At 38.7% G+C, this 27,818-nt stretch overlaps 1 protein-coding gene across 10 annotated transcripts in view; it reads left to right on the top strand.

Moving 5' to 3' along the window:
* The window catches only part of ENOX2 (ecto-NOX disulfide-thiol exchanger 2), a 266,724-nt gene that overhangs the window by 175,336 nt on the left and 63,570 nt on the right, over positions 1–27,818 (top strand). For 8 of the 10 annotated variants that reach the window (XM_057538830.1, XM_057538826.1, XM_057538823.1 and 5 more), the window contains one exon: positions 27,309–27,443. The exons of 1 other annotated variant lie outside the window; for it this stretch is intronic. In XM_057538830.1, the coding sequence (XP_057394813.1) occupies positions 27,347–27,443 (97 nt within the window). In that variant the 5' untranslated portion in view covers positions 27,309–27,346. Of the gene's footprint in view, positions 1–21,305; positions 21,364–27,308; positions 27,444–27,818 lie in introns of those variants that run through there. One more of the 10 variants, XM_057538828.1, reaches the window with a different exon arrangement.

Raw genomic sequence — 27,818 nt, 5'->3', positions numbered from 1 at the left:
TTAACAGCTAACATTTATAGAGTATCCTATACCTTTCAAAATACTTTTACAATAAATATCTCTTGTTTAACCATCTCACCAACCCTGTAAGATCAGTATTATTGCTGTCTGTGTTTTTGAGATGAGGGAACCAAGGCTCAGAAACATTAAGTGACTTGCCCGAAGTCACATAGCTGGCAAATAACATAGCCTTCTGACTCCAAAACCCTGAGGTACCCCTGGTAGGCAATACACACAGCCCTGTCACCCTGCTCGCTAGCCCACTGCCACCGCCATGTCCCCAGATCTCTGGGTAAACAAATTAAGACCCATGCAGGGATTTGCTTGAAAAACAAAAGGAAAGTAGCCTTGTTACAAAAGAATTACTGACTTTCCGCATGGGTTCACTACTAAATGATACCTTTGACACTCATGTTTGTTCATAGATTACCAACTACTGGGCTAGATGGAGGTGGGTGGGGGAAGCCAGGGAGAGGGAAGGGATATGAAGGAGAACACCACAAATTAAAGCTCCTGGCAACTGAAGAATCCTTCCGAAATTCAGATAAAACATTTCTGAAGAGACAGAGTCATTATACATAGTACTACTATAAAGATAAGCAAGGAATAATTAACACAAAATTCAGAATAGTGGTTATCTCCGAGGGGAGATGGAAGGAATTACGGGAGGAGCACACGGTGGCCTTTAAAGGTAATAGTTATATTCTTTTTCTTCAACTGCATGTCAGATATACAATTTTCATTGCACCATAGTTTTTTATACTTCACACTTGTCTCATAAATTCCTCTTTGTACCTACTCAATATTTAATTTTTAAAAAATAGAAGAGAGTGTGAGTCAGTGGAAAAATAGGATTTGATATACAGAAATCAACTTTACATTTTTAAGGAACACTGCTCTTGAAAGCTAGGTGCACTTTGATAAAATCCTTAGCCAGCTTGCTCTGACAGTGTCTTCCAGCGACATACCAGTCAGCTTCTCAAGAAGTTGTGATTTGTGAGGAGGGCATGCTTTCCCAGAATTTTGCTAGGGTCGTTGAGCATTTCAGCTGCCTTGCCCCTCCCTTCTCATCCCCTCCTTTTTGACAGTGAACTTCTAGCTTCTGGAAGAGGAAAGAACAGTGGCATGGTCATTTGGGAATTTGAAGTTAAGAGCTTGAACTGTAACTGTGGATTTATGGGTTGTTACTCAAAGACATATTATCTTTAGGCTTTCCTTGGTGTTGGACCTGACAGAGAATGCAGTCAACGAGTGGGCTTGTGTATTTATTTTCATCACTGGTTGGTTTCTCTCTGGCTAGTCTAGGCATGCTGTAAGCACAGGCTGACAGGAATTATGGCTTTTCTTCCATGTGGAAATAAGTGGATAAGCAAATACTCTCAGCCTGATTTTGTTTCCAATTCATTATTTACAGGGAATTCACCCTTTGTAATCATTTTCAAATCAAATTTGCTCTACCAATCCCTGTAAGGTTTGCTCTGGAGATCATCACCAATGTAGACGTCTTTTATTTTTTAACCTCTTATGTCTCCTCCATTGTTAATGCCAATTAAAAAAAAACACAAATGGATTAAAGGTGATGTCACTAGTGGCCTGGAGATTCACTCAGGAAGAAAATTTAAGTTACAGCAGAAATGGATAAAAGGAAAGAAAGTCAATAACTCACATGTGTTTGCTATTCGGACTACTATTGCTGTATTAAAATATTCAGGAGAACTATTGAATTAAATGGGGAAAAATACATCATATATAAGATAGATTCCAGGAAAGGCACTATTGTTAATACTGTTCCAGAATCACAAGCTGTTGACCAAATCACTTGCATATGGATTATTCCTGGAGTAGGCTGACACATACAGTGGGTGTCCCCTGCTCAGCTGTCACAGAGGTCACAACCATGACCTCCCTTTCTAACCTCCCTTTGTCTTACTGGAAAGCTTGCCATGAAGAGCAACCTCTTCTCCTGCCTACCACATTGCCTCCCATCCTGGTCATGGATAATCAAGACGTAATACTAAGTTATTCTGGTTTTCCTTCACCACAGATGGGGTGATCACAAAATAGAGCCTGGATGCAATGCCATCCATGCTTTTGGAGAAAAAAGCAAGTGGGTTTTGGCCGCAGGTCTGATGGGTTTGTGGTATGTATATACAGTGGGGGAGGAAGGTAACACCAGAAAATCTTTTGAGGATTTTATTACCAGTACCACTTTTAGAAAATGCATCGATCAGATGAGAGGCATATAAATTAGTCCTGCTGTTCTTTCTAGCAGTGCTCTTGGTAAAGAATTGGTTAAAGAGAAGCCATCTTATTCTTTTTTGTTTAAATATATCCCCCACTGTTATTAATGGCTGGTTCCTATACTGGTACTTTCCTGCCCTTCTCACCTGAAGTAATCATAACACTCCCCTCTCTCCTCACCCACGATGGCCCCTGTTTTCCATAAGGTATCAGAGGTAATGCCCACTATGGTTAATATATTAATAATAATTACTAGTATTCTACTTATTAAGCTAGGCATTGCAGTGGGTCTTTTTTTTCATGTATTTTCTCCTTTAATCCTTACCACAACCCAATGAGATAGGTACTTGTTATTATCCTCATTTTTCAGACGTGGAAAATGAAGAACAGAGACATTAAGTCACTTTCTTAACATCACACAGCTAATAAGTTGCGGGCCAAGATTAGAACTTGGATCTAATCCAAAGAGTATGATCCTAACTACTGTTACAACCCCATTTTTTCTTCATTCAGGGTCACACAGCATTAAGGGTTGAGAGTTTGTTATTCTCAGTCTGGCCAAAGGCATGATGGGGGTTGTTGGGAGTGTGTTGCAGTTTTCAAAAAAACCTCAATCATTTTGAAACATGAAGGGTAGTGGGGACGGTGTGAAGTTCTGTATAGTAAAGTCTATTGTTTTCTGATTATTTGTCAAATTGAGGTGGAGTTTGAAAATTCAAGTTAGGCTGCCTGTAGAGGTGAAGAAGCTAGAAAGGGGCCAGGGCTGCTGGCCCAAAGCACAGCCATTAGTCACTGCCTCCTGTGGCTGTATGTATATATATAGCATTGCCCTTAGGATCTGAGGATGACTCTGCTGAGGCAGCTAGTTCTCAAGCCAAAGTTCCCACTGTCAGTAGGATTTAACACTTGACTTGCTTATAGTGGTCATGGCCAGTGTCCTACCCCCCCCCTCCCCCCCGACTTAGACCATGGCCTTGCAGCCAGTGACTTGCAAAGCAAGTCAACAACATAGGCTAATACCCATCCTCTCAGAGTCCAACGAACTGGAGAACACAAAATGACTCCAGTTTTTTAACATTCTACTTTTAGGAGCGAGGAATAATAAGCAAACTGATATGGAAAATATTCTCCACTCATGCCCATCCCCCCAAATAAGAACAATTTCTATTCTAGGTTTTAGACTTAGCACAAGTACAACCTTATCTCCTACACTTTTAAGATATCCACAGTACCATAATTGACTTATATTTCAAAACTCACTTTAAAATAACCTTCTCCAGCTTAACATCACTTCCTCTATGCTCCCCTCCCTCCTCCACCACCACCTCTCATCCTAGCAAAGTGGCTACCTCCCCTTTCTTCATATCTGTTTAGCCATTATCAAACAATAATTTTGTTTTCGCGTTTGTCTCTCCCATTAGTCTATGAACCCTTCAAAGGGCAGGGAAACATGGATTTTTCACCTTGGTACCATCAAATGCTGCGTGGATTTAACATGTTTGTTAAATTAATATTCAGAATGTATCCTGAAGCCCTGCCATAACCTCACTCAAAGATTCAGGTACGCCTAGCACATATTGACCACCTGTGTTGTTTTTACCACAACCCTGGGAAAGGGGTGGTACCATTCTTATTTATAGATGAGAAAACAAACTCTGTGTTTCTCAAATTTGTAGTAGGCATAAGAGTTATCTAGGGTGCTTGTTCAACAGGCAGATTCCCCAGTGCCACCCAGATGAAAACCTCAGCCAGGGACCCTGGAACTTGGCTATTTAGCAAGCGCTGCAGGTGATTCTGATGCACATGGTTGGAATGCACTTGGACAAACACGGGTGTAAGTGATTGCTGCACTGCGAGTAAATAGTGGAGCCAGAGTTCAAACTCAGCCCTCCTAGTTCCAGATTTAGCCCATGCTATATTTATCTTTATTGTACTCTATCTCCTATGGCAAGGAAGTGGACTGAAACATGTTGGAAAGATTTTCAGCAACAAGGGCTAAAGCAAAACGGCTTGTAGATTAACCCCAGGGCTGTTTATTTTTTGTTCCTCCAAGAGATCTTGCCAGACTTCCAACAGCATAGCAGCAGGGTTGCCAAATCATCTCTTATGCAACTTACCTCAGAAAAGCATTTGGGAACTTTCAGAGTTTATGCTTCTATTTTGTTCTTTCTCCATTCCCCCCTCCACCACTGACCACTGACCATGCCATTAATCTAAAGAGCATGCTCAGTACCTGAAATGCAATTAGTTGATTTGTTAAATATTAAGATTTATAGTTGAAAACCAGTACCTACAATATTTGGGACCTGACAGTAATATTAATGTGTCTGTTTCAAAACCAGGAAAAGAAATGTGAGGCTTAACAGGCAATTAGTGGAGATGTTAAAGTAGCTGATATATGGTAGTATTTTTTGTGGTCCAATTATTCTTTTGGTGCTTTTTAAAAATATTTATTAATTTATTTATTTATTTATTTTGGCTGCACTGGGTCTTAGTTGCAGCACACAGGATCTTCATTGCGGCATGCGGGATCTTTAGTTGGGGCATGTGGACTCTTAGTTGCAGCATGCAGGTTTCTTAGTTGCAGCACGTGGGCTTCTTAGTTGTGGCACACAGGCTTCTTAGTTGCAGCACACGGGCTTCTTAGTTGTGGCATGCAGACTCTTAGTTGCAGCATGTGGACTCTTAGTTGAGGCATGCAGACTCAGTTGCAGCATGCAGGTTTCTTAGTTGCAGCATGCAGACTTCATTGCAGAATGTGGGCTTCTTAGTTGTGGCATGCAGACTCTTAGTTGCAGCATGCGGACTCTTAGTTGCGGCATGCGGGCTTCTTAGTTGTGGCATGCGGGCTTCTTAGTTGCAGCACGCGGGCTTCTTAGTTGCAGCATGTGGACTCTTAGTTGCAGCATGTGGACTTCTCAGTTGTGGTATGTGGACTTCTCAGTTGCGGCATGCATGCAGGATCTAGTTCCCCGACCAGGGATCGAACCTGGGCCCCCTGCATTGGGAGCATGGAGTCTTACCCACTGGACCACCAGGGAAATCCCTGGTGTTCTTTATCTAAATGTTAGGTGAGGAAATATGGAATGAATGTGATGATGCAATCCTAAAGACTAAGACTAATGGCCACAGTCAGCCATTCACCCTAGACCAGAGTAATATGAGTTCACTGGTATCTCAGAAGCACAAGAAGCCAGGAGTGAGAAATTATGGACCTTAGTGTGGAAAAGCCCAAGAGAGACTCTCTAGTACAGCTAGCCACTGCTCTTACTGACTGAGGAAGCCCTCCAAGGTTCCCATGGTGGAGACTGCTGGTTTTCCAGGACCCCTACATCTGACTTCAACCTATTCTCCTGGCTCACATTCAGCTAATAACCTTGAAGTGACAAGCACTATCTCTGAGGTTCCTCAACTCACTGGGGCCAGCCCATCCTGAAATAACAAAGGAGGCCCCTGGCTCCAGCTTAGGGAAGTGGGAGAAGAGACCCTCACATGGCAGCCGAATGGTTTCTTTCTTAAACAGAAAAAAAAAGGAAGGGAAAGATAAAGGAAGTGGGGTTAAATCATGACTGAGTACATGCTCTGTGTCTCAGGTTCTGTGTTCTTTATACTGTAGTGCAGGATATAGCTCAGTGGCTAAAAGTGTGGGCCCTGGAGCCATACTGCCTGAATCTGAATTTCACCTCCAGCATCAACTCCACCTGTGACCCTGGGCAACTTCCTAACTTCTTTGTGTTCCATTTTCTTTATCTGTAAATTGGGTCTAATGATAAATCTTACCTATCTCATAGGGTTGTTATGTGGATTAGATTAAATAATAATATAAAGCCTTGAAACAGTGTTTGGCACATAATAAGCATTTAATCAATATTAGGGATCAACATTATTATCATTAGCTTAGTACATGAAAGATAGGTATCATTATCTCTAACTGCAGGTGAATAAACGTGCTAAAGAGTTTTCAAAACTTGCCTAAAATCACACAGCTTGTAAATAATAGAGCCAAGACTTAATCTGAGATCTGTCTGGCCCCAAGGTCTGTACTCCTCCCACTATACCCTGTTCCCTTCATAAATGTAGGGTATATGCTGTGAGTTCCTTGAAGAGATGTATGCCAAAACTTTTGGCCTTCTTCTTCCTCACTACACCCCCACTGCAACTGCCATCTGGAGGGCTGGCTTGGTGCCCTGGCATCTTATACACCTAGTTTAAAACCTTGAACATTCTTATAACTGCTCCAATATGGAGGTGGCTCTCTCCAAGACCCCTTAGCTTATAGACTAGAACAGTGAGTCTTCCAGCATGAGGGTTAGTTTGTGAAAGCACCCTCTAACCTGAGGTTCTCATCTGCATACCTTGAGGATCAAGCTACTTTTTCACACCCCCAACCCCACCACACTCACAGCTCATGTGAGAATAATTACCTACTATATGGGCTAGCATAAAAACCTTTCCCTTTCCCTTTTATTTTTTCTTTTCCCTCTCCTTCCCTCCCCCTCCCCAAGGAAGAATATATTATGGCATCCTGATCCCCTTGAGTGGCTCTTTGATTCATCCTTGGTAACACTCATAAGGAGATAAAGCCCTTGCTTGCCTGATAGCGTCATCTCTCTCAAGCCTCCTGGGAGCCTTGTCTTAAAGCCCCCGTCAATTCTCTCACCCTGCATAGCCATGATGCAAACTGTGGCGTCACTGCTGGTGACGTCTGTGATCAGAGAGAGAGATGCCCAGGGGCAGTGCCTTGCTCACAAACAATGATGGATTGTTAATTCTTAAAGAAAATGAAGAGGGATTCAAAATAATAACACTTACAACGCACAATATTACTTCCTGAGCAGTAAATACCAAACAGAAGATAAACCCTTGAGCCCTAGGCTTAACATAGACCCAAAACATGAGTTATCCTGCTGTTTCCTTTCCCTTAGCCAGAGAACAGAAAATACAATGTTACTGAGTTCTAGGACACCCCATCCTGGCCTTGTGCCATAATCTTCCACAACATATACTTCTTGTATGTCTACTGTATGCAAGGTCCTGTGTGATATGCTGGAGATGGGGTTTTCTTCTGTGTTCCACACAAGCATTTTCTACACTCCTCTCTTTTCCTTTGTCATGGTGTTCCTAGTGCTATTTCCAGGACCACTCTCAAAACAGTACCCCATCAGCCTTCCACAGCAACTGGATTCCTTACCATAAGGATAATTTCTTTGGCGTGAAGCATAAAATTAACCTTGCTAAAAATGTTAATAGATTCCTGGTTGAGGATGGGAAGGGTGTGATCAGATTAGTCTTAGCACAGTGGCGTAAGGGTGTAGGGCATAAGCTGCAGAAGTTGGGATTGGCTGCACATGTGCTGGACAGGACAGAAGTGTAAAGAAACCAGGAGTATAAGGCACCCTCCAGTAAGAACATATGAAAATTGCTACAGTAGAGCTGGGTTTCTTAAACTTGGCACTATTGACATTTGGGGTCAGATAATTGTTTGGGGGTGGGGGTTTGTCCTGTACGTTGTAGGGTGTTTAGCAGTATCCCTGAAGTCTATCCAGTAGATGTCAGTAGCACCTCCCCACTCCCAGTTGTGACAATCAAAGGTGTTTTCAAATATTACCAAATGTCCCTGGGCAGGAAGGTAAACTCAGCCCCCATTAAGAACCACTACAATACAGGACATGGGGAGCACCCATCTGTAATGATGAGCTCTATAGCCCTCCCAGCTCAAATATTCTATAACCTTCTGACTCCTTTAGTTTTGTATAGGATAGTGGTTAAGAGCATGAACTGTGGAGCCAGACTGCCTGGGTGTGAATCCCAGCTCCACTGCAAGCTAATGTATGACCATGGACAGGTTGCTTAACCTCTCTGTTCCTGCTACCTCATCAGTAAAATGAGGATAATGAGAGGTCCTACTTCACAGGGTTATGAGTTTTTAATTGATGTACATAAAGTGTCTAGGAGAATGCCTGGCACATAATAAGAATTAAAGAAGTGTTAACTATTATTAGTCTTGTTATAATTACTATCATTAATACTATCATTCACCATTTATCTAAGTCCTAGTACGTTCCAGATTTCTGATGTCTCACCCAGGTTTGAACCACTATTTTCCTTCTGCAGAAATGACTGGAGAGCTAAATCCACGGTTCAGGACCACACAATGCCAAGAATTTTTAAATGGCTATGGGTCTATGAAATAGGCATTGCAGCTAAGCCCCACTTTGTACAATTACTGAGTTCTTACAGAGTTCACTTATTTAAAAGCCAACTTATTGGCACATACTTTGAGCTAGTCACTGTAGAATACACAAAAGTAAATGAGGTTTATATCCCCTGCCCTCAAGGTGCTAACAAATATAGCTGCTATATGCACATTTATTTTAGTAAATTTAATAACCTTACATTCTCAAAGTAATTCCAGTCATTTCCTTCTTACCTATAAGGAATTTTTCTGTGATGAAAATTATCTCCCCATCTCCAGACTTATCTTTCTTAAAGTTAGTATTTCCGTAATCATGATTCTCTTATATTATCAGCATGTTCAGATTATAATACCCCAAATTATCACCATGTTATCTTCTTCTGTCTCTCTCTCCATTTAAACTATTCAAAAGAAACGCACTGGGCTTCCCTGGTGGCGCAGTGGTTGAGAATCTGCCTGCCAATACAGGGGACACGGGTTCGAGCCCTGGTCTGGGAAGATCCCACATGCCACGGAGCAACTAGGCCCATGAGCCACAACTACTGAGCCTTCGCGTCTGGAGCCTGTGCTCCACAACAAGAGAGGCCACGACACTGAGAGGCCCGCACACCGCGATGAAGAGTGGCCCCCGCTCGCCACAACTAGAGAAAGCCCTCGCACAGAAACAAAGACACAACACAGCCAAAAATTAAAAATTAATTAATTAATTAATTTAAAAAAAAAGAAATGCACTAAAATATATTTTATCTTAATACAACAACAGAATAGTATCCCATTCTAAATAGCTTGGCATCTGCTTCTGGGAAGAACAATGTCTGTGCAAGACTCGCTTATATATACTCATAGATTTCCTTATTAATTTGTTTAAAATTGTTTGCTGAACATCTCTATGTCAGACAAAGTTTCTACGCACTAGGAATAACAAAGAGGAGTTAAGAGACTGCAAAGTCTAGGAGGAGAGACAACCACAGAAAAAGGTGATAAAAATATAATGTAGTAAGAGCTGCAATAGTAATGTTCTTTTCTGTTTTGTTTTGTTTTGATTTTAAACATCTTTATTGGAGTATAATTGCTTTACAATGGTGTGTTAGCTTCTGCTGTATAACAAAGTGAATCAGTTATACATATACATACATCCCCATATCTCCTCCCTCTTGCACCTCCCTCCCACCCTCCCTATCCTACCCCTCTAGGTGGACACAAAGCACCAAGCTGATCTCCCAGTGCTATGTGGCTGCTTCCCACTAGCTATCTATTTTACATTTGGTAGTATATATATGTCCATGTCACTCTCTCACTTCGTCCCAGCTTACCCTTCCCCCTGCCCAAGTCCTCAAGTCCATTCTCTACGTCTTCATCTTTATTCCTGTGCTGCCCCTAGGTTCTTCAGAACCTTTGGGTTTTTTTAGATTCCATATATATGTGTTAGCATACGCTATTTGTTTTCCTCTTTCTGACTTACTTCACTCTGTATGACAGTCTCTAGGTCCATCCACCTCACTACAAATAACTCACTTTCGTTTCTTTTTAGGGCTGAGTAATATTCCATTGTATATATGTGCCACATCTTCTTTATCCATTCATCTGACGATGGACACTTAGGTTGCTTCCATGTCCTGGCTATTGTAAATAGAGCTGCAATGAACATTTTGGTACATGACTCTTTTTGAATTATGGTTTTCTCAGGGTATATGCCCAGTAGTGGGATTGCTGGGTCATACAGTAGTTCTATTTTTAGATTTTTAAGGAACCTCCATGTTGTTCTCCATAGTGGCTGTATCAATTTACATTCCCACCAACAGTGCACGAGGGTTCCCTTTTCTCCACACCCTCCCCAACATTTAATGTTTGTAGATTTTTTGATGATGGCCATTCTGACTGGTATGAGATGATATCTCATTGAAGTTTTGATTTGCATTTCTCTAATGATTAATGATGTTGAGCATTCTTTCATGTGTTTGTTGACAATCTGTATATCTTCTTTGGAGAAATGTCTATTTAGGTCTTCTGCCCATTTTTGGATTGGGTTGTTTGTTTTTTTGACATTGAGCTGCATGAGCTGCTTGGAAATTTTGGAGATTAATCCTTTGTCAGTTGCTTCACTTGCAAATATATTCTCCCATTGAGAGGGTTGTCTTTTCATCTTGTTTATGGTTTCCTTTGCTGTGCAAAGGCTTTTAAGTTTCATTAGGTCCCATTTCTTTATTTTTGTTTTTATTTCCATTCCTCTAGGAGGTGGGTCAAAAGCATCTTGCTGTGAATTATGTCATAGTGTTCAGCCTATGTTTTCCTCTAAGAGTTTATAGTGTCTGGCCTTACATTTAGGTGCATTTTGAGTTTATTTTTGTGTATAGTGTTAGGGAGTGTCCTAATTTCATTCTTTTACATATCGCTGTCCAGTTTTCCCAGCACCACTTATTGAAGAGGCTGTCTTTTCTCCATTGTATACTCTTGCCTCCTTTATCAAAGTTAAGGTGACCATATGTGCATGGGTTTATCCCTGGGCTTTCTATCCTGTTCCATTGATCTATGTTTCTGTTTTTGTGCCAGTACCATACCGTCTTGATTACTGTAGCTTTGTAGTATAGTCTAAAGGCAGGGAGCCTGATTCCTCCAGCTCTGTTTTTCGTTCTCAAGATTGCTTTGGCTATTCGGGGTCTTTTGTGTTTCCATACAAATTGTGAAATTTTTTGTTCTAGTTCTGTGAAAAATGCCATTGGTAGTTTGATAGGGATTGCATTGAACCTATAGATTGCTTTGGGTAGTATAGTCATTTTCACAATGTTGATTCTTCCAGTCCAAAAACACGGTATATCTCTCCATCTGTTTGTATCATCTCTAATTTCTTTCATCAGTGTCTTAAAGTTTTCTGCATACAGGTCTTTTGTCTCCTTAGGTAGGTTTATTCCTAGGTATTTTATTCTTTTTGTTGCAATGGTAAATGGGAGTGTTTCCTTAATTTCTCTTTCAGATTTTTCATCATTAGTGTATAGGAATGCTAGAGATTTCTGTGCATTAATTTTGTATCCTGCTACTTTACCAAATTCATTGATTAGCTCTAGGAGTTTTCTGGTAGCATCTTTAGGATTCTCTATGTATAGTATCATGTCATCTGCAAACAGTGACAGCTTTACTTCTTCTATTCCGATTTGGATTCCTTTTATTTCTTTTTCTTCTCTGATTGCTGTGGCTAACACTTCCAAAACTATGTTGAATAATAGTGGTGAGAGTGGACAACCTTGTCTTTTTCCTGATCTTAGAGGAAATGGTTTCAGTTTTTCACCAATGAGAACGATGTTGGCTGTGGGTTTGTCATATATGGCCTTTATTATGTTGAGGTAAGTTCCCTCTATGCCTACTCCTGGAGGGTTTTTATCATAAATGGGTGTTGAATTTTGTCGAAAGCTTTTTCTTCATCTATTTAGATGATCATATGGTTTTTATCCTTCAGTTTGTTAATATGGTATATCACATTGACTGATTTGTGTATATTGAAGAATCCTTGCATTCCTGGTATAAACCCCACTTGATCATGGTGTATGATCCTTTTAATGTGCTGTTGGATTCTGTTTCCTAGTATTTTGTTGAGGATTTTTGCTTCTATGTTCATCAGTGATATTGGCCTGTAGTTTTCTTTCTTTGTCACATCTTTGTCTGGTTTTGGTATCAGGGTGATGGTGGCCTAGTAGAATGAGTTGAGGAGTGTTCCTCCCTCTGCTATATTTTGGAAGAGTTTGAAAAGGATAGGTGTTAGCTTTTCTCTAAATGTTTGATAGAATTCACCTGTGAAGCCATCTGGTCCTGGGCTTTTGTTTGTTGGAAGATTTTTTTTTTTTCCACACACACACACTGTATTTTATTTTTACAAGAGATAAATAGACTGACACCAAGCATTGTACATGGATGACCACAACAAAAGCAACAATGATTGCAATTACCAAACATGAAACACACTTATACTATGTCATAATATTGACATTCAGTCCAGTAATCCTCCACGGTAACAGCTCCTTTACTTTGCAGTGAAAATTGATTTGTATATTCTTTTCCTCTGAGTCCTTGTGGGATTTTTTTTTTAATTCAGACAGAAAGTCACAAAAATTATACTCATCCTCATCAGTTCACTCAGTCCCATGTAATTAATTTCTTTTTTTTTCATCTTGATCTTTTGTTAGCACTTTTATGAGTTCATCAGTTTTTCATTAGAGTTCTGAAAATGCTTATTCATTCAGTTCAGCAGTACAGTCAGTTACCAGAAACCTGTACTTGTCAGAGTCTTTTCCATGAATTTCTTGAAGATGAAACCCTTTTATAGGAACATATTTGCAAAATAATCAGAGTACACCCAGAACTGTCTGTAAATGACAAAAGACTTAAAAATGACCATGGTTAAAGATTTGATGAAAGTTCATAATAACGCAGTTGACAAGAAAATTAGTTATTTCTGAGATATACATTTTAAAGTAATAACTAGGATTATTACTTATAACATTATACCAGAACATATAAGATTTTTAGACGTTTCCTGTAATGTCTGAAACATTTATATTAACATATTTCCATACATATTTCCATACAAATACAAATATAAGATTTTTAGAAATTTCATGTAATGTCTGAAACATTTATATTAACATATTTCCATACATATTTCCATACAAATACAAATATAAGATTTTTAGAAATTTCATGTAATGTCTGAAACATTTATATTAACATATTTCCATACATATTTCCATACAAATACAAATATAAGATTTTTAGAAATTTCATGTAATGACTGAAACATTTATATTAACATATTTCCATACAAATAACCCAATGAAAGTTTAGTATTAGTTGTTTTGTTTGTTTTTTTATACTGCAGGTTCTTATTAGGCATCAGTTTTATACACATCAGTGTATACATGTCAATCCCAATCGCCCAATTCAGCACACCACCATCCCCACCTCATCGCAGTTTTCCCCCCTTGGTGTCCATATGTCCATTCTCTACATCTGTGTCTCAACTTCTGCCCTGCAAACTGGCTCATCTGTACCATTTTTCTAGGTTCCACATACATGCATTAATATACGATATTTGTTTTTCTCTTTCTGACTTACTTCACTCTGTATGACAGTCTCTAGATCCATCCACTTCTCAACAAATGACTCAATTTCGTTCCTTTTTATGGCTGAGTAATATTCCATTGTATATATGTACCACATCTTCTTTATCCATTCGTCTGTTGATGGGCATTTAGGTTGCTTCCATGACCTGGCTATTGTAAATAGTGCTGCAATGAATATTCGGGTGCACGTGTCTTTTTGAATTACGGTTTTCTCTGGGTATATGCCCAGTAGTGGGATTGCTGGGTCATATGGTAATTCTATTTTTAGTTTTTTAAGGAACCTCCATATTGTTCTCCATAGTGGCTGTATCAATTTACATTCCCACCAACAGTGCAAGAGGGTTCCCTTTTCTCCACACCCTCTCCAGCATTTGTTGTTTGTAGATTTTCTGATGATGCCCATTCTAACAGGAGTGAGGTGATACCTCATTGTAGTTTTGATTTGCATTTCTCTAATAATTAATGATGTTGAGCATCTTTTCATGTGCTTCGTGGCCGTCTGTATGTCTTCTTTGGAGAAATGTCTATTTAGGTCTTCTGCCCATTTTTGGATTGGGGTGTTTGTTTCTTTGATATTGAGCTGAATGAGCTGTTTATATATTTTGGAGATTAATCCTTTGTCCGTTGATTCATTTGCAAATATTTTCTCCCATTCTGAGGGTTGTCTTTTGGTCTTGTTTATGGTTTCCTTTGCTGTGCAAAAGCTTTGAAGTTTCATTAGGTCCCACTTGTTTATTTTTGTTTTTATTTCCATTACTCTAGGAGGTGGATCGAAAAAGATCTTGCTGTGATTTATGTCAAAGAGTGTTCTTCCTATGTTTTCCTCTAAGAGTTTTATAGTGGCCAGTCTTATATTTAGGTCTCTAATCCATTTTGAGTTTATTTTTGTGTATGGTGTTAGGGAGTATTCTAATTTCATTCTTTTACATGTGGCTGTCCAGTTTTCCCAGCACCACTTATTGAAGAGACTGTCTTTTCTCCATTGTATATCTTTGCCTCCTTTGTCATAGATTAGTTGACCATAGGTGCGTGGGTTAATCTCTGGGCTTTCTATCTTGTTCCATTGATCTACGTTTCTGTTTTTGTGCCAGTACCATATTGTCTTGATTACTGTAGCTTTGTAGTATAGTCTGAAGTCAGGGAGTCTGATTCCTCCAGCTCCATTTTTTTGCCTCAAGACTGCTTTGGCTATTCGGGGTCTTTTGTGTCTCCATACAAATTTTAAGATGATTTGTTCTAGCTCTGTAAAAAATGCCATTGGTAATTTGATAGGGATTGCATTGAATCTGTAGATTGCTTTGGGTAGTATACTCATTTTCACAATGTTGATTCTTCCAATCCAAGAACATGGTATATCTCTCCATCTGTTGGTATCATCTTTAATTTCTTTCATCAGTGTCTTATAGTTTTCTGCATACAGGTCTTTTGTCTCCCTAGGTAGGTTTATTCCTAGGTATTTTATTCTTTTTCTTGCAATGGTAAATGGGAGTGTTTCCATAATTTCTCTTTCAGATTTTTCATCATTAGTGTATAGGAATGCAAGAGATTTCTGTGCATTAATTTTGTAACCTGCAACTTTACCATATTCATTAATTAGCTCTAGCAGTTTTCTGGTGGCAGTTTTAGGATTCTCTATGTATAGTATCATGTCATCCGCAAACAGTGACAGTTTTACTTCTTCTTTTCCAATTTGTATTCCTTTTATTTCTTTTTCTTCTCTGATTGCCGTGGCTAGGACTTCCAGAACTATGTTGAATAGTAGCGGTGAGAGTGGACATCCTTGTCTCGTTCCTGATCTTAGAGGAAATGCTTTCAGTTTTTCACCATTGAGAATGATGTTTGCTGTGGGTTTGTCCTATATGGCCTTTATTATGTTGAGGTAGGTTCCCTCTATGCCCACTTTCTGGAGAGTTTTTATCAGAAATGGGTGTTGGATTTTGTCAAAAGCTTTTTCTGCATCTATTGAGATGATCATATGGTTTTTATTCTTCAATTTGTTAATATGGTGTATCACATTGATTGATTTGCGTATATTGAAGAATCCTTGCATCCCTGGGATAAATCCCACTTAATCGTGGTGTATGATCCTTTTAATGTGTTGTTGGATTCTGTTTGCTAGTATTTTGTTGAGGATTTTTGCATCTATATTCATCAGTGATATTGGTCTGTAATTTTCTTTTTTTGTAGTGTCTTTGTCTGGTTTTGGTATCAGGGTGATGGTGGCCTCATAGAATGAGTTTGGGAGAGTTCCTTCCTCTGCAATTTTTTGGAAGAGTTTGAGAAGGATGGGTGTTAGCTCTTCTCTAAATGTTTGATAGAATTCACCTGTGAAGCCATCTGGTCCTGGACTTTTGTTTGTTGGAAGATTTTTAATCACAGTTTCAATTTCATTACTTGTGATTGGTCTGTTGATATTTTCTGTTTCTTCCTGATTCAGTCTTGGAAGGTTATACCTTTCTAAGAATTTGTCCATTTCTTCCAGGTTGTCCATTTTATTGGCATAAAGTTGCTTGTAGTAGTCTCTTAGGATGTTTTGTATTTCTGCGGTGTCTGTTGTAACTTCTCCTTTTTCATTTCTGATTTTATTGATTTGAGTCCTCTCCCTCTTTTTCTTGATGAGTCTGGCTAATGGCTTATCAATTTTGTTTATCTTCTCAAAGAACCAACTTTTAGTTTTATTGATCTTTGCTATTGTTTTCTTTGTTTCTATTTCATTTATTTCTGCTCTGATCTTTATGATTTCTTTCCTTCTGCTAACTTTGGATTTTGTTTGTTCTTCTTTCTCTAGTTTCTTTAGGTGTAATGTTAGATTGTTTACTTGAGATTTTTCTTGTTTCTTTAGGTAGGCTTGTATAGCTATAAACTTCCCTCTTAGAACCGCTTTTGCTGCATCCCATAGGTTTTGGGTCGTCGTGTTTTCATTGTCATTTGTCTCTAGGTATTTCTTTATTTCCTGTTTGATTTCTTCAGTGATCTCTTGGTTATTTAATAACGTATTGTTTAGCCTCCATGTGTTTGTCTTTTTTACGTTTTTTTCCCTGTAATTCATTTCTAATCTCATAGCGTTGTGGTCAGAGAAGATGCTTGATATGATTTCAATTTTCTTAAATTTACTGAGGCTTGATTTGTGACCCAAGATGTGATCTATCCTGGAGAATGTTCCGTGCGCACTTGAGAAGAACGTGTAATCTGCCGTTTTTGGATGGAATGTCCTATATATATCAATTAAATCTATCTGGTCTATTGTGTCATTTAAAGCTTCTGTTTCCTTATTTATTTTCATTTTGGATGATCTGTCCATTGGTGTAAGTGAGGTGTTAAAGTCCCCCACTATTATTGTGTTACTGTCGATTTCCTCTTTTATAGCTGTTAGCAGTTGCCTTATGTATTGAGGTGCTCCTATGTTGGGTGCATATATATTTATAATTGTTATATCTTCTTCTTGGATTGATCCCTGGATCATTATGTAGTGTCCTTCCTTGTCTCTTGTAACATTCTTTATTTTAAAGTCTATTTTATCTGATATGAGTATAGCTACTCCAGCTTTCTTTTGATTTCCATTTGCATGGAATATCTTTTTCCATCCCCTCACTTTCAGTCTGTATGTGTCCCTAGGTCTGAAGTGGGTCTCTTGTAGACAGCATATATATGGGTCTTGTTTTTGTATCCATTCAGCCAGTCTATGTCTTTTGGTTGGGGCATTTAATCCATTCACGTTTAAGGTAATTATCGATATGTATGTTCCTATGACCATTTTCTTAATTGTCTTGGGTTTGTTTTTGTAGGTCCTTTTCTCCTCTTGTGTTTCCCACTTAGAGAAGTTCCTTTAGAATTTGTTGTAGAGCTGGTTTGGTGGTGCTGAATTCTCTTAGCTTTTGCTTGTCTGTAAAGCTTTTGATTTCTCCATCAAATCTAAATGAGATCCTTGCTGGGTAGAGTAATCTTGGTTGTAGGTTCTTCCCTTTCATCACTTTAAGTATTTCATGCCACTCCCTTCTGGCTTGCAGAGTTTCTGCTGAGAAATCAGCTGTTAACCTTATGGGAGTTCCCTTGTATGTTATTTGTCGTTTTTCCCTTGCTGCTTTCAGTAATTTTTCTTTGTCTTTAATTTTTGCCACTTTGATTACTATGTGTCTCGGCGTGTTTCTCCTTGGGTTTATTCTGTATGGGACTCTCTGCGCTTCCTGGACTTGGGTGGCTATTTCCTTTCCCATGTTAGGGAAGTTTTCGACTATAATCTCTTCAAATATTTTCTCTGGTCCTTTCTCTCTCTCTTCTCCTTCTGGGACCCCTATAATGCGAATGTTGTTGCGTTTAATGTTGTCCCAGAGGTCTCTTAGGCTGTCTTCATTTCTTTTCATTCTTTTTTCTTTTGTCTGTTCCGCAGCAGTGAATTCCACCATTCTGTCTTCCAGGTCACTTATCCGTTCTTCTGCCTCAGTTATTCTGCTATTGATTCCTTCTAGTGTAGTTTTCATTTCAGTTATTGTATTGGTCATCTCTGTTTGTTTGTTCTTTAATTCTTCTAGGTCTTTGTTAATCATTTCTTGCATCTTCTCAATCTTTGCCTCCATTCTTATTCCGAGGTCCTGGATCATCTTCACTATCATTATTCTGAATTCTTTTTCTGGAAGGTTGCCCTTCTCCACTTCATTTAGTTGTTTTTCTGGGGTTTTTTCTTGTTCCTTCATCTGGTACATAGCCCTCTGCCTTTTCATCTTCTCTTTCTTTCTGTAACTGTGGTTTTTGGTCCACAGGCTGCAGGATTGTAGTTTTTCTTGCTTCTGTTGTCTGCCCTCTGGTGGTTGAGGCTATCTAAGAGGCTTGATGGGAGGCTCTGGTGGTGGGTAGAGCTGACTGTTGCTGTGGCGGTCAGAGCTCAGTAAAACCTTAATCCACTTGACTGTTGATGGGTGGGGCTGGGTTCCCTCCCTGTTGAGTCTCACTGTGGCTTCTCCTCTGTCCTTGGACGTGGGGTATCCTCCTTGGTGAAGTCCAGGGTCTTCCTGTCAATGATTGTCCAGCAGCCAGTTGTGATTCTGGTGCTCTCGCAAGAGGGAGTGAGAGCACGTCCTTCTACTCCGCCATCTTGGTTAATCTCCGACCTCCCATTTCTTGACTATCTGTTGGAAGATTTTTAATCACAGTCTCAATTTCAGTGCTTGTCATTGGTCTGTTTATATTTTCTTTTTCTTCCTGGTTCAGTCTTGGAAGGTTGTGCTTTTTTAAGAATGTGTCCATTTCTTCCAGGTTGTCCATTTTATTGGCATAGAGTTGCTTGTAGTAATCTCTCATGATCCTTTGTATTTCTGCAGTGTCAGTTGTTACTTCTCCTTTTTCATTTCTAATTCTATTGATCTGAGTCTTCTCCCTTTTTCTCTTGATGAGTCTGGCTAAAGGTTTATCAATTTTGTTTATCTTCTCAAAGAACCAGCTTTTAGTTTTATTGATCTTTGCTATCGTTTCCTTCATTTCTGTTTCATTTATTTCTGATCTGATCTTTCTGATTTCTTTCCTTCTGCTAACTTGGGGGTTTTTTGTTCTTCTTTCTCTAATTGCTTTAGGTGTAAGGTTAGGTTGTTTATTTGAGATATTTCCTGTTTCTTGAGGTAGCATTTTATTGCTATAAACTTCCCTCTTAGTACTGCTTTTGCTGCATCCCATAGGTTTTGCGTCATTGTGTTTTCATTGTCATTTGTTTCTAGGTATATTTTGAGTTCCTCAGTGATCTCTTGGTTATTTAGTAGCATATTGTTTAGCCTCCATGTGTTTGTATTTTTTACAGTTTTTTTCCTCTAATTGATATCTAGTCTCATAGTGTTGTGTTCGGAAAAGATACTTGATATGATTTCAATTTTCTTAAATTTACCATGGCTTGATTTGTGACCCAAGATATGGTCTATCCTGGAGAATGTTCCATGAGCACTTGAGGAGAAAGTGTATTCTGTTGTTTTTGGATGGAATGTCCTATAAATATCAATTAAGTCCATCTTGTTTAATGTGTCATTTAAAACTTGTGTTTCCTCGTTTATTTTCATTTTGGATGATCTGTCCATTGGTGAAAGTGGGGTGTTAAAGTCCCCTGCTATGATTGTGTCACTGATGATTTCCCCTTTTATGGCTGTTAGCATTAGCCTTATGTATTGAGGTGCTCCTATGTTGGGTGCGTAAATATTTACAATTGTTATACCTTCTTCTTGGATTGATCCCTTGATCATTATGTAGTGTCCTTCTTTGTCTCTTGTAATAGTCTTTATTTTAAGGTCTGTTTTGTCTGATATGAGAAGTGCTACTCCAGCTTTCTTTTGATTTCCATTTGCATGGAATATTTTTTTCCATCTCCTCACTTTCAGTCTGTATGTGTCCCTAGGTCTGAAGTGGGTCTCTTGTAAACAGGATAGTAATGTGTTTAATGAGCTAATGGAACACTGTAAATAAAGGGGCTCTTTGGGAGGGAGTTTAGTGTGATGCATAAGACTGTGGGCATTGGCGTCAGAGCTGTCTGGGTTTGTATTCCTGTTCTACCACTTATTAGCTGTGTGATATTGAGCTGATTACTTAAACTCTCTGTGCCTCAGTTTCATTATTTGTATAATGTAGTGCAATAATTCATATATATGCTGTGTCTGTCTGTAGACTTTGAGCCCTTCATGGCCAGGACTACTTCTTCATCATCATCTTAACTATTACCATGTTATTATTCCCACTTACCAAGTGCTTAATATGACCCAGAAGCCATGCTAAATTCTTTACCCACATTATCTAATTTAATCTTCAACAAACTTTTAAGGTAGATACTATCATTTTCCTAATTTTTTAGCTTGACATTTTTCTCATCAAACCCAGTTCTTTATTCAGAGCACTTATCATAATGTGTAATTATTTTATATTCATTTGTATTTTAATATCTCCCTCCTGCACTAAGGTGTTAGCTTCATATGACCGAGGATGAGGCCAGTTTGACTCACAACAATGTTGTCTTCAATATCTAGAATGATGCATGACACATAGAAAATGTTCAATGAACTTACACTAAATATGAAAGGAAGGCTGGAAGGCAGGCTGTCAAATAGAGGAGAAAAGAAAAGAGCGAAATAATGATCACATTACAGTTACTAAGTAGTAGAGCTAGACTGTGGTACAGAGCCATCTGACTCCCAAACCCATGCTCTTGATCACTAGGCAAGATTACTTCCTACTCTTGAGAGACTTTCAATAGATGTTTGTTGACAAAATCCTCTCCTCAACTTTGTACAATACTGTGTAATAAAGTTATAGCAAGCATAAAAACCAATGGATGTAAAACTGAACAAAAGAAAGAAAATTATAGGGGAGTAAACTGTCAGAGAAGAAGAGTTTATGTCTCAATAAAATATATTTGGCAAGATGGCACCAACATACTGAACTTGTTTCAAAGGAAATAAGGGAAACATTTGAAATAATTAACTCCACTGCAGGATGAGGGGTATCACAGAATGTGTGTGTGTATGTGTGTGTGTGTGTATTGTCTTCAAGATCAAATAACTTTGACAGTAATTGACTACTTAATCAGTGAAGCATAAACAGTGTAAAAATAAACAGATGGCAGTAGTGATTTGATAGTTATGGGGTGATACCAGCTTAAAGTGGATGTTCACTTTCCAATGTTTTATTTTTTTCGTGCTAATGAACTCTTGTTCCAAAGTGCCATATCTTCAATCAGCTTACCTAGAGGGCACTCATTTACAACCACTCTACAACTTGCGATGTCTTGAGGAGTTGCCACACAAGCAGAACAATAGAACCAGCATAGCAGGACATGATCTACAGACTTGGGTGAGGTATTTTGAATACCATTTGACAACCACTGGCACTTACCTTCTGAATATTCTTGGCTGCTGCCAGTGAGTATAGGACTCATGGGAAAATGAGCAATTTCTTCCTTTAGTGACATAGGACTACTTTTATAAAACACCTAAAGAAATTGTTAGATGTGCATTTTTAGTCTGAAAAGTGAATCAGGACTTACCTTTTCCACCATTAAGTGATAATTCGTAACAGATGTTTAGCACAGCATGTTTTGTTAGTACAGACCTTAAATCCAGATTGCTGCCAGAGATGATCATCTGGGATTTCTCTTTGAAAGTAAAAATTTACAAGCTTGCTTGTATATATGACTGTGCCTATATGGGGAAAAGATTATAGCTAATAAAATCAAACTGAATTATTAGTTGGGTGCATCTATCCCTGGTTATAACTCTAAATAAATTTCTACATATAAATTCAGTTGTCCTGGAGAGTGAATCAGTTTAGCAATTATACCATCCCTTTTAAGATGGCATCCCAATTTATCGTTCTGAAAAGGTATACAAATAATCAATGAGTGTCATTGCATAGATTGCTTATTGTGCCCAAAATCAATGTAAGTTGATTTTCTTTATTCATTCATTCAAATATTTCTTGAATGCCTACTTCATACCAGACACTAAACTAAGAAATGGGGAAACAAAGATGCCTAAAACCCAGTCCCTGACCTAAAGGAGCATGTAGGCTAGCAGAAGAGAGACATGTATCCAATAACTATAATTCAAGGCAGTCAATGGTAAATGTTCAGTTGTTCTTGCTTCCTGGGATGTTCCTCAACCCTAATCCTCCATTCACCACCTAGAGGAAAATCCTGTCCCTCCTTAAAGATTCACTTCAAATGATTCTTTGCCAGTGAAGGTTTCCCTGACTATTCCTCATCTCCTCCACCTCTCAACCCCAAACACATATGTCCAAACCCATTCCAGAGATTTCATTACTCCTTCTCTGTTCCCATAGCACTTTACTCATAGTTTTGTTACAGTACTTATTATAATGATTTGTATTTAGTTGTTTATATGTCATGCCTCTCATTGTATTGTGAGTTCTTCCAGAACAGTAAATGAATTTTGTTCATCTCTATATTCCTAGTCACTAGCACAGAACATGGCATATACTAAGACTCAATAAAAGTTTGGTTTGGGGAGAAGTGAGAGAATAAGCAAAGATGAAAATCAAATTCTACATAAAATATTATGAGAACACATAGGAAGGAGTAATTAATTCCAGTGAGGTAGCTTCACAGACAAGGTGGCATTTGAGACGACCCTTGAAAAATGAGTAGGACTTGACAGGTGGAGATGGGTGTTGGGGGAAGGGAGGGTGATGAGAAGGGCATTTAAAGCAGAACTCCGTAAGGATTTAAGAACCGAGTTCATTGTAGCGAAATAATGCTGTTAATTAGCATGTTCCTTATCTGTTCATTGTAAACAAGCCTAATAGGAACTCTACTTGCTAACATTTTAACAAGCACTGTGAATTAATATATAGTTTGAAAATAGTGATACTATGTTGTCCTTTAAAAAAACTGATAATTTAGTCCTTCTCTCCCCCACCCCCACCAAATTAGTCCAGAGTTTGGCTAGGTACATTGTAAATTCTTAATCTTTGATCTCAAAATTCTTTATTGAGAATAATTCCTAATTCTCTTACATATTTCCCAGGCCTGCAGAGCCAGTGAGTAGCCAGACTGTTGCAAAAAATTATTTTTAGCATTGGGGACCAGTCCTTCTAAACCTAGCTGTTTCCTCTAAGAGTCATTCTCCAGCCAGCAGAGAAAATCAAAGTGCATACTCAGTAACATCCTAAAGGTCCCTTCCAGCTATAACGTTCTCTAAAAGTTGTCTCCCTAGTTGGGGATTGGGATTCAAGATGAACCTAATAATCACTATATAAACTCTTGACCCAAAGGATATTTGATGCCCCATGTTTGTTTTCTTGATAATATTTACAAGCGGCTATTTCTAGCCTTCTTGTATGCCTTCTCAGAGAGCACTGAAAACTGGGTGTGAGGACTAGAGCTCCTACAGACGGAGAAATCACCAGTTCTGAAATGTGACTTCTGACTGCGGTAACAAATGCTTAGGGCCATCAATCACTCTGTGGTGGGGGGGGGGGTGGTTATGGAGAGGAAGCATAGGCAATTTCGCAGTATAGGAGAATAATAAAAACTAATATTTCAGAAATAATGTTTTTGGCCATTTGCATTTTCTTGTAATGACCAATCAGTGACCAAAATAGCACTTGTATAAATAACCCAGCCAAGGATCATCCCTCATATTGCCAGGTTGGAAGAATGTGATGGACGGATGTTAGCAAGCTACTATTAGAATAGAGTTGCCTTTGGGGGTGTAATTGGCAGGAGTGCATACTGGGAGGTAGGAGGAAAGCAATGGAAAGTTTTTTTAAATGGCTATCAGTAGTCAGAGGGAAATTTACCAAAATAAAAGACTTTTTGTGCTCAGATGACTTATGACTATATCTCTCCCAACTGTGCAATATATACACACACATGCATGTATAACCTGCTTCAATGTCTTTGCTTATTCATCCCTGCTCTGGGATGTCTTACCCCCTCTTCTTTACCTATTTAATAACTACCCATAATTCAAGACATATGCTATAGAAATCTGGCCCATTCTTTCAAATCCTGTCTTCTCCACAAAGCCTCATTCCTTAAACTTCAATAACATTCCTAGTCTATACTCTTTGAGTCTTTCATTGTTTCCTAATTGTTTATTTGGAGATACTAAAGCATGGTGCCTAAAAGTACACATCCTGTGTGACCTTGGACTATATATGTAACCCTTCAAAGCCTCTCATCTATTAAATGGAGATATAAAGAGCCCCTATCTCATAGTGTTGTTTTGAAAGTTAAATGAAAATAATGCATGCCAAGAGCTTTACCTAGCATATGGCAAATATTCAGTAGTTAGTGGTAGTAATGGATGGAGGTGGTGAGAGTAGTGATAATAATAATCATCATCACCATCATCATCGGTCTCTTCAATTAGATTGTATAACCTTTGAAGGCAGGGACTATGTCTCCTATCTGCTTGTACTCTGCTATCCTAACCCCCCAAATACTCAATTAGTTAAATTGATGTTTGTTGATCATGTGTCCAACTCAATAGTACTGTCTCAAAGATATGAAATTCCATCAGGAATATAGTTTTTCCTTTTCATTGCTACTATGGAAACTGTTGGATGTTTTTTCTTGGTTTGCATGCATGAGTAGTTTGGATGGAAGCTGCTGAAGTAATCATATGCAACTGGACTATGAGAAGAATGGGAAACATCTTAATCATCCCAAGCTCCTGTGGTGTGTACACTTGGAAAAAAAAAACTCGGAAAACTAAAAAATTCTGATGAAAAAAAAGCCAAAGAAGAACTAAGTAAATAGATATTTCAGGTTCACGGATAGGAAGACTCAATATTGTCAAGATGTAATTTTTCCCAACTTGATTCAATCAAAGTCCAAGCAAGTTATTTTGTGGATATCAAAAAAAAAAAAAACTGATTCTAAACTTTACGGAGGGGCAAAAGACCCAGAATAGCTAACACAATTTTGAAGGAGAAGAACAAAGTTGGAAGACTGATGCCTCCCAACTTGAAGACTGACTGTAAAGCTATAGTAATCAAGACAGTGTGGTACTGGTGAAAGAATAGACAAATAGATCAATGGAACAGAAGAGAGAGCCCATAAATAGACCCACATAAATAGAGTCAACAGATCTTTGATGAAGGAGCAAAGGCAATACAATGGAGCAAAGACAGTCTCTTCAACAAATGTGCTGGAACAACTGGACATCCACATGCAAAAAAATGAATCTAGACACAGATTTTATACCCATCAAAAAATTAGCTCAAAATGGATCATAGACCTAAATGTGAAATACAAAACTATAAAACTCCTAAAAGACAACGTAAGAGAAAACCTAGATGACTTTGGATATGGCAATAACTTTTTAAATATAACACCAAAGTTATGATCCATGAAAGAAATTATTGGTAAACTAGACTTCATTAAAATTAAAAAACTTTGTGAAAGACAATGTCAAGAGAATGAGAAGACAAGCCATAGACTTGAAGAAAATATTTACAAAATATACATCTGATAAAGCACTGTTATCTAAAATACACAGAGAACTCTTAAAACTCAACAATAGTGGGCTTCCCTGGTGGCGCAGTGGTTGAGAATCTGCCTGCTAATGCAGGAGACACGGGTTCGAGCCCTGGTCTGGGAAGATCCCACATGCCACGGAGCAGCTGGGCCCGTGAGCCACAGCTGCTGAGCCTGCGCGTCTGGAGCCTGTGCCCCGCAATGGGAGGGGCCGCGATAGTGAAAGGCCCGCGCACCGCGATGAAGAGCGGTCCCCGCACCGCGATGAAGAGTGGCCCCCACTTGCCGCAACTAGAGAAAGCCCTCGCACGAACTGAAGACCCAGCACAGCCAAAAATAAATAAATAAATAAATAAATAAATAATAAATAAAATTAAAAAAAAAAAAAAAACTCAACAATAGTAAAACAAACAACCTGATTGAAAAATGGGCCAGTGACTAATAGACACCTCACCAAAGAAGATATATGGATGGTAAATAAGCATATGAGAAGATGCTCCACATCATATGTCATCAGGGCAATGCAAATTAAAACAACAATGAAATACCACTACAAACCTATTAGAATGACCAAAATCCAGAACACTGACAACACTAAATACTGATGAGGATGTGGATCAACAGGAGCTCTCATTTATTGGAGGTGGGAATGCAAAATGGTACAGCCACTTTGGAAGACAGGTTGACGGCTTCTTACAAAACTAAATATGCTCTTACCATACAATCCAGTGATCGCAGTCCTTGGTATTTACCCAGAGGAACTGAAAACTTATGTTCACACAAAACGTGCACAGAAATGTTTATAGCAGTTTTATTCATAATTGCCAAAACTTTGAAGTAACCACAATGTCCTTCAGTACGTGAAAAGATAAAGTGTGGTATATCCAGACAATGGAATATTATTCAGCAAAAAAAAGGAATGAGCTATGGAGCCATGAAAAGACATAGAGGAAACTTAAATGCACATGACTAAGTGAAAAAGCCGATCTGAAAAGGCTACATACTGTATGATTCCAACTATATGACATTCTAGAAAAGGCAAAACTATGGAGACAGTAAAAGATCAGTGGTTGCTGGGGTTGGGGGAGGGGAGAAGGATGAATAAGTAGAGCACAAAGGAATTTTAGGGCAGTGAAAATACTCTATATGATACTACAATGATGGATACATGTCACTATACATTTTTCAAAACCTGTAGAATGTAAAACACCAAAGTGAAACCTAATGTAAACTATGGCTTTTCGATGATTATGATGCATCAGTGTAGGTTCATCAGTTGTAACAAATGAACCACTCTGGTGAGAGATGTTGATAATAGGGGAGGCTATGCATGTGGGGGGGGGGCTGTATGTGAAATCTCTGTACTTTCCCCTCAATTTTGCTGTGAACCTAGAACTACTCTAAAAAATAGTTTTCATTGACTTTAAAACAAGGAGGAAGGAAGGAAGGAAGGAAAGAAGGGAGGGAGGGAGGAAGGAAGGAAGGAAGGGAGGGAGGGAGGAAAGAAAGAAGGGAGAAGGAGGGAAGGAGGGGAGGAGTTGGGTGAGAGAGAGAGGGAGAGAGAGAAAGAAAGAAACACTAAAATGCCATCTGGTAAAGTGCTTTCAAATTCTATAATTTCCTGCCAGTTTGAGCTGTATTGTTTTAACCCTTGTAAAGAGCTAAAATTAAGGCTATGTCCACCACTTGTCCACCAGTCCATTTCTGTAAAGAGTTGCCAGAGTTTACATTGATAAGTGAACTAGATACTGAAACCTTAATACAACAAATTATTTTGCTTGTCATTTCTTCTTAGCTGATAATAGTAGAACTCTGAGTGTGGATTCCACTACAATGACACTACCTATGTCTGATCCAACTGCATGGGCCACAGCAATGAATAATCTTGGAATGGCACCGCTGGGAATTGCCGGACAACCAATTTTACCTGGTATGCTATTTTTAATCACCTCACAAGTGTTTCTTTTTACTGACCATATGCACATAAATATAACAATATGACACAACTTATTTTGAGGTTGACATTTACCAGATTCTGCCTAGAGTGTGCATTTTTGTAATATGAGCTTTATAGGCTGGGTGGCCTTTAGTTACTAGTATACTCCCTATTGCACTATGGGCAAGCTGGGGGTATATCTGATGCAGGATATGGTCACTGAATATTTAACTCATTGGAATAAAAGTACAGCAGGATTTGGCAAAGAATTACAAAGTTTGTCTAATTTTATACATTTCTTAGAGGAAGCAAATAAACATGGAGCTAGAATGAGAACTGACTTAGATATCCCAAAAATCTTAGGTTCCT

This window comes from Balaenoptera acutorostrata, chromosome X (genome assembly GCF_949987535.1).
Source record: "Balaenoptera acutorostrata chromosome X, mBalAcu1.1, whole genome shotgun sequence".
NCBI classification, from domain to species: domain Eukaryota; kingdom Metazoa; phylum Chordata; class Mammalia; order Artiodactyla; family Balaenopteridae; genus Balaenoptera; species Balaenoptera acutorostrata.
This window is presented reverse-complemented; position numbering and strand designations above follow the sequence as displayed.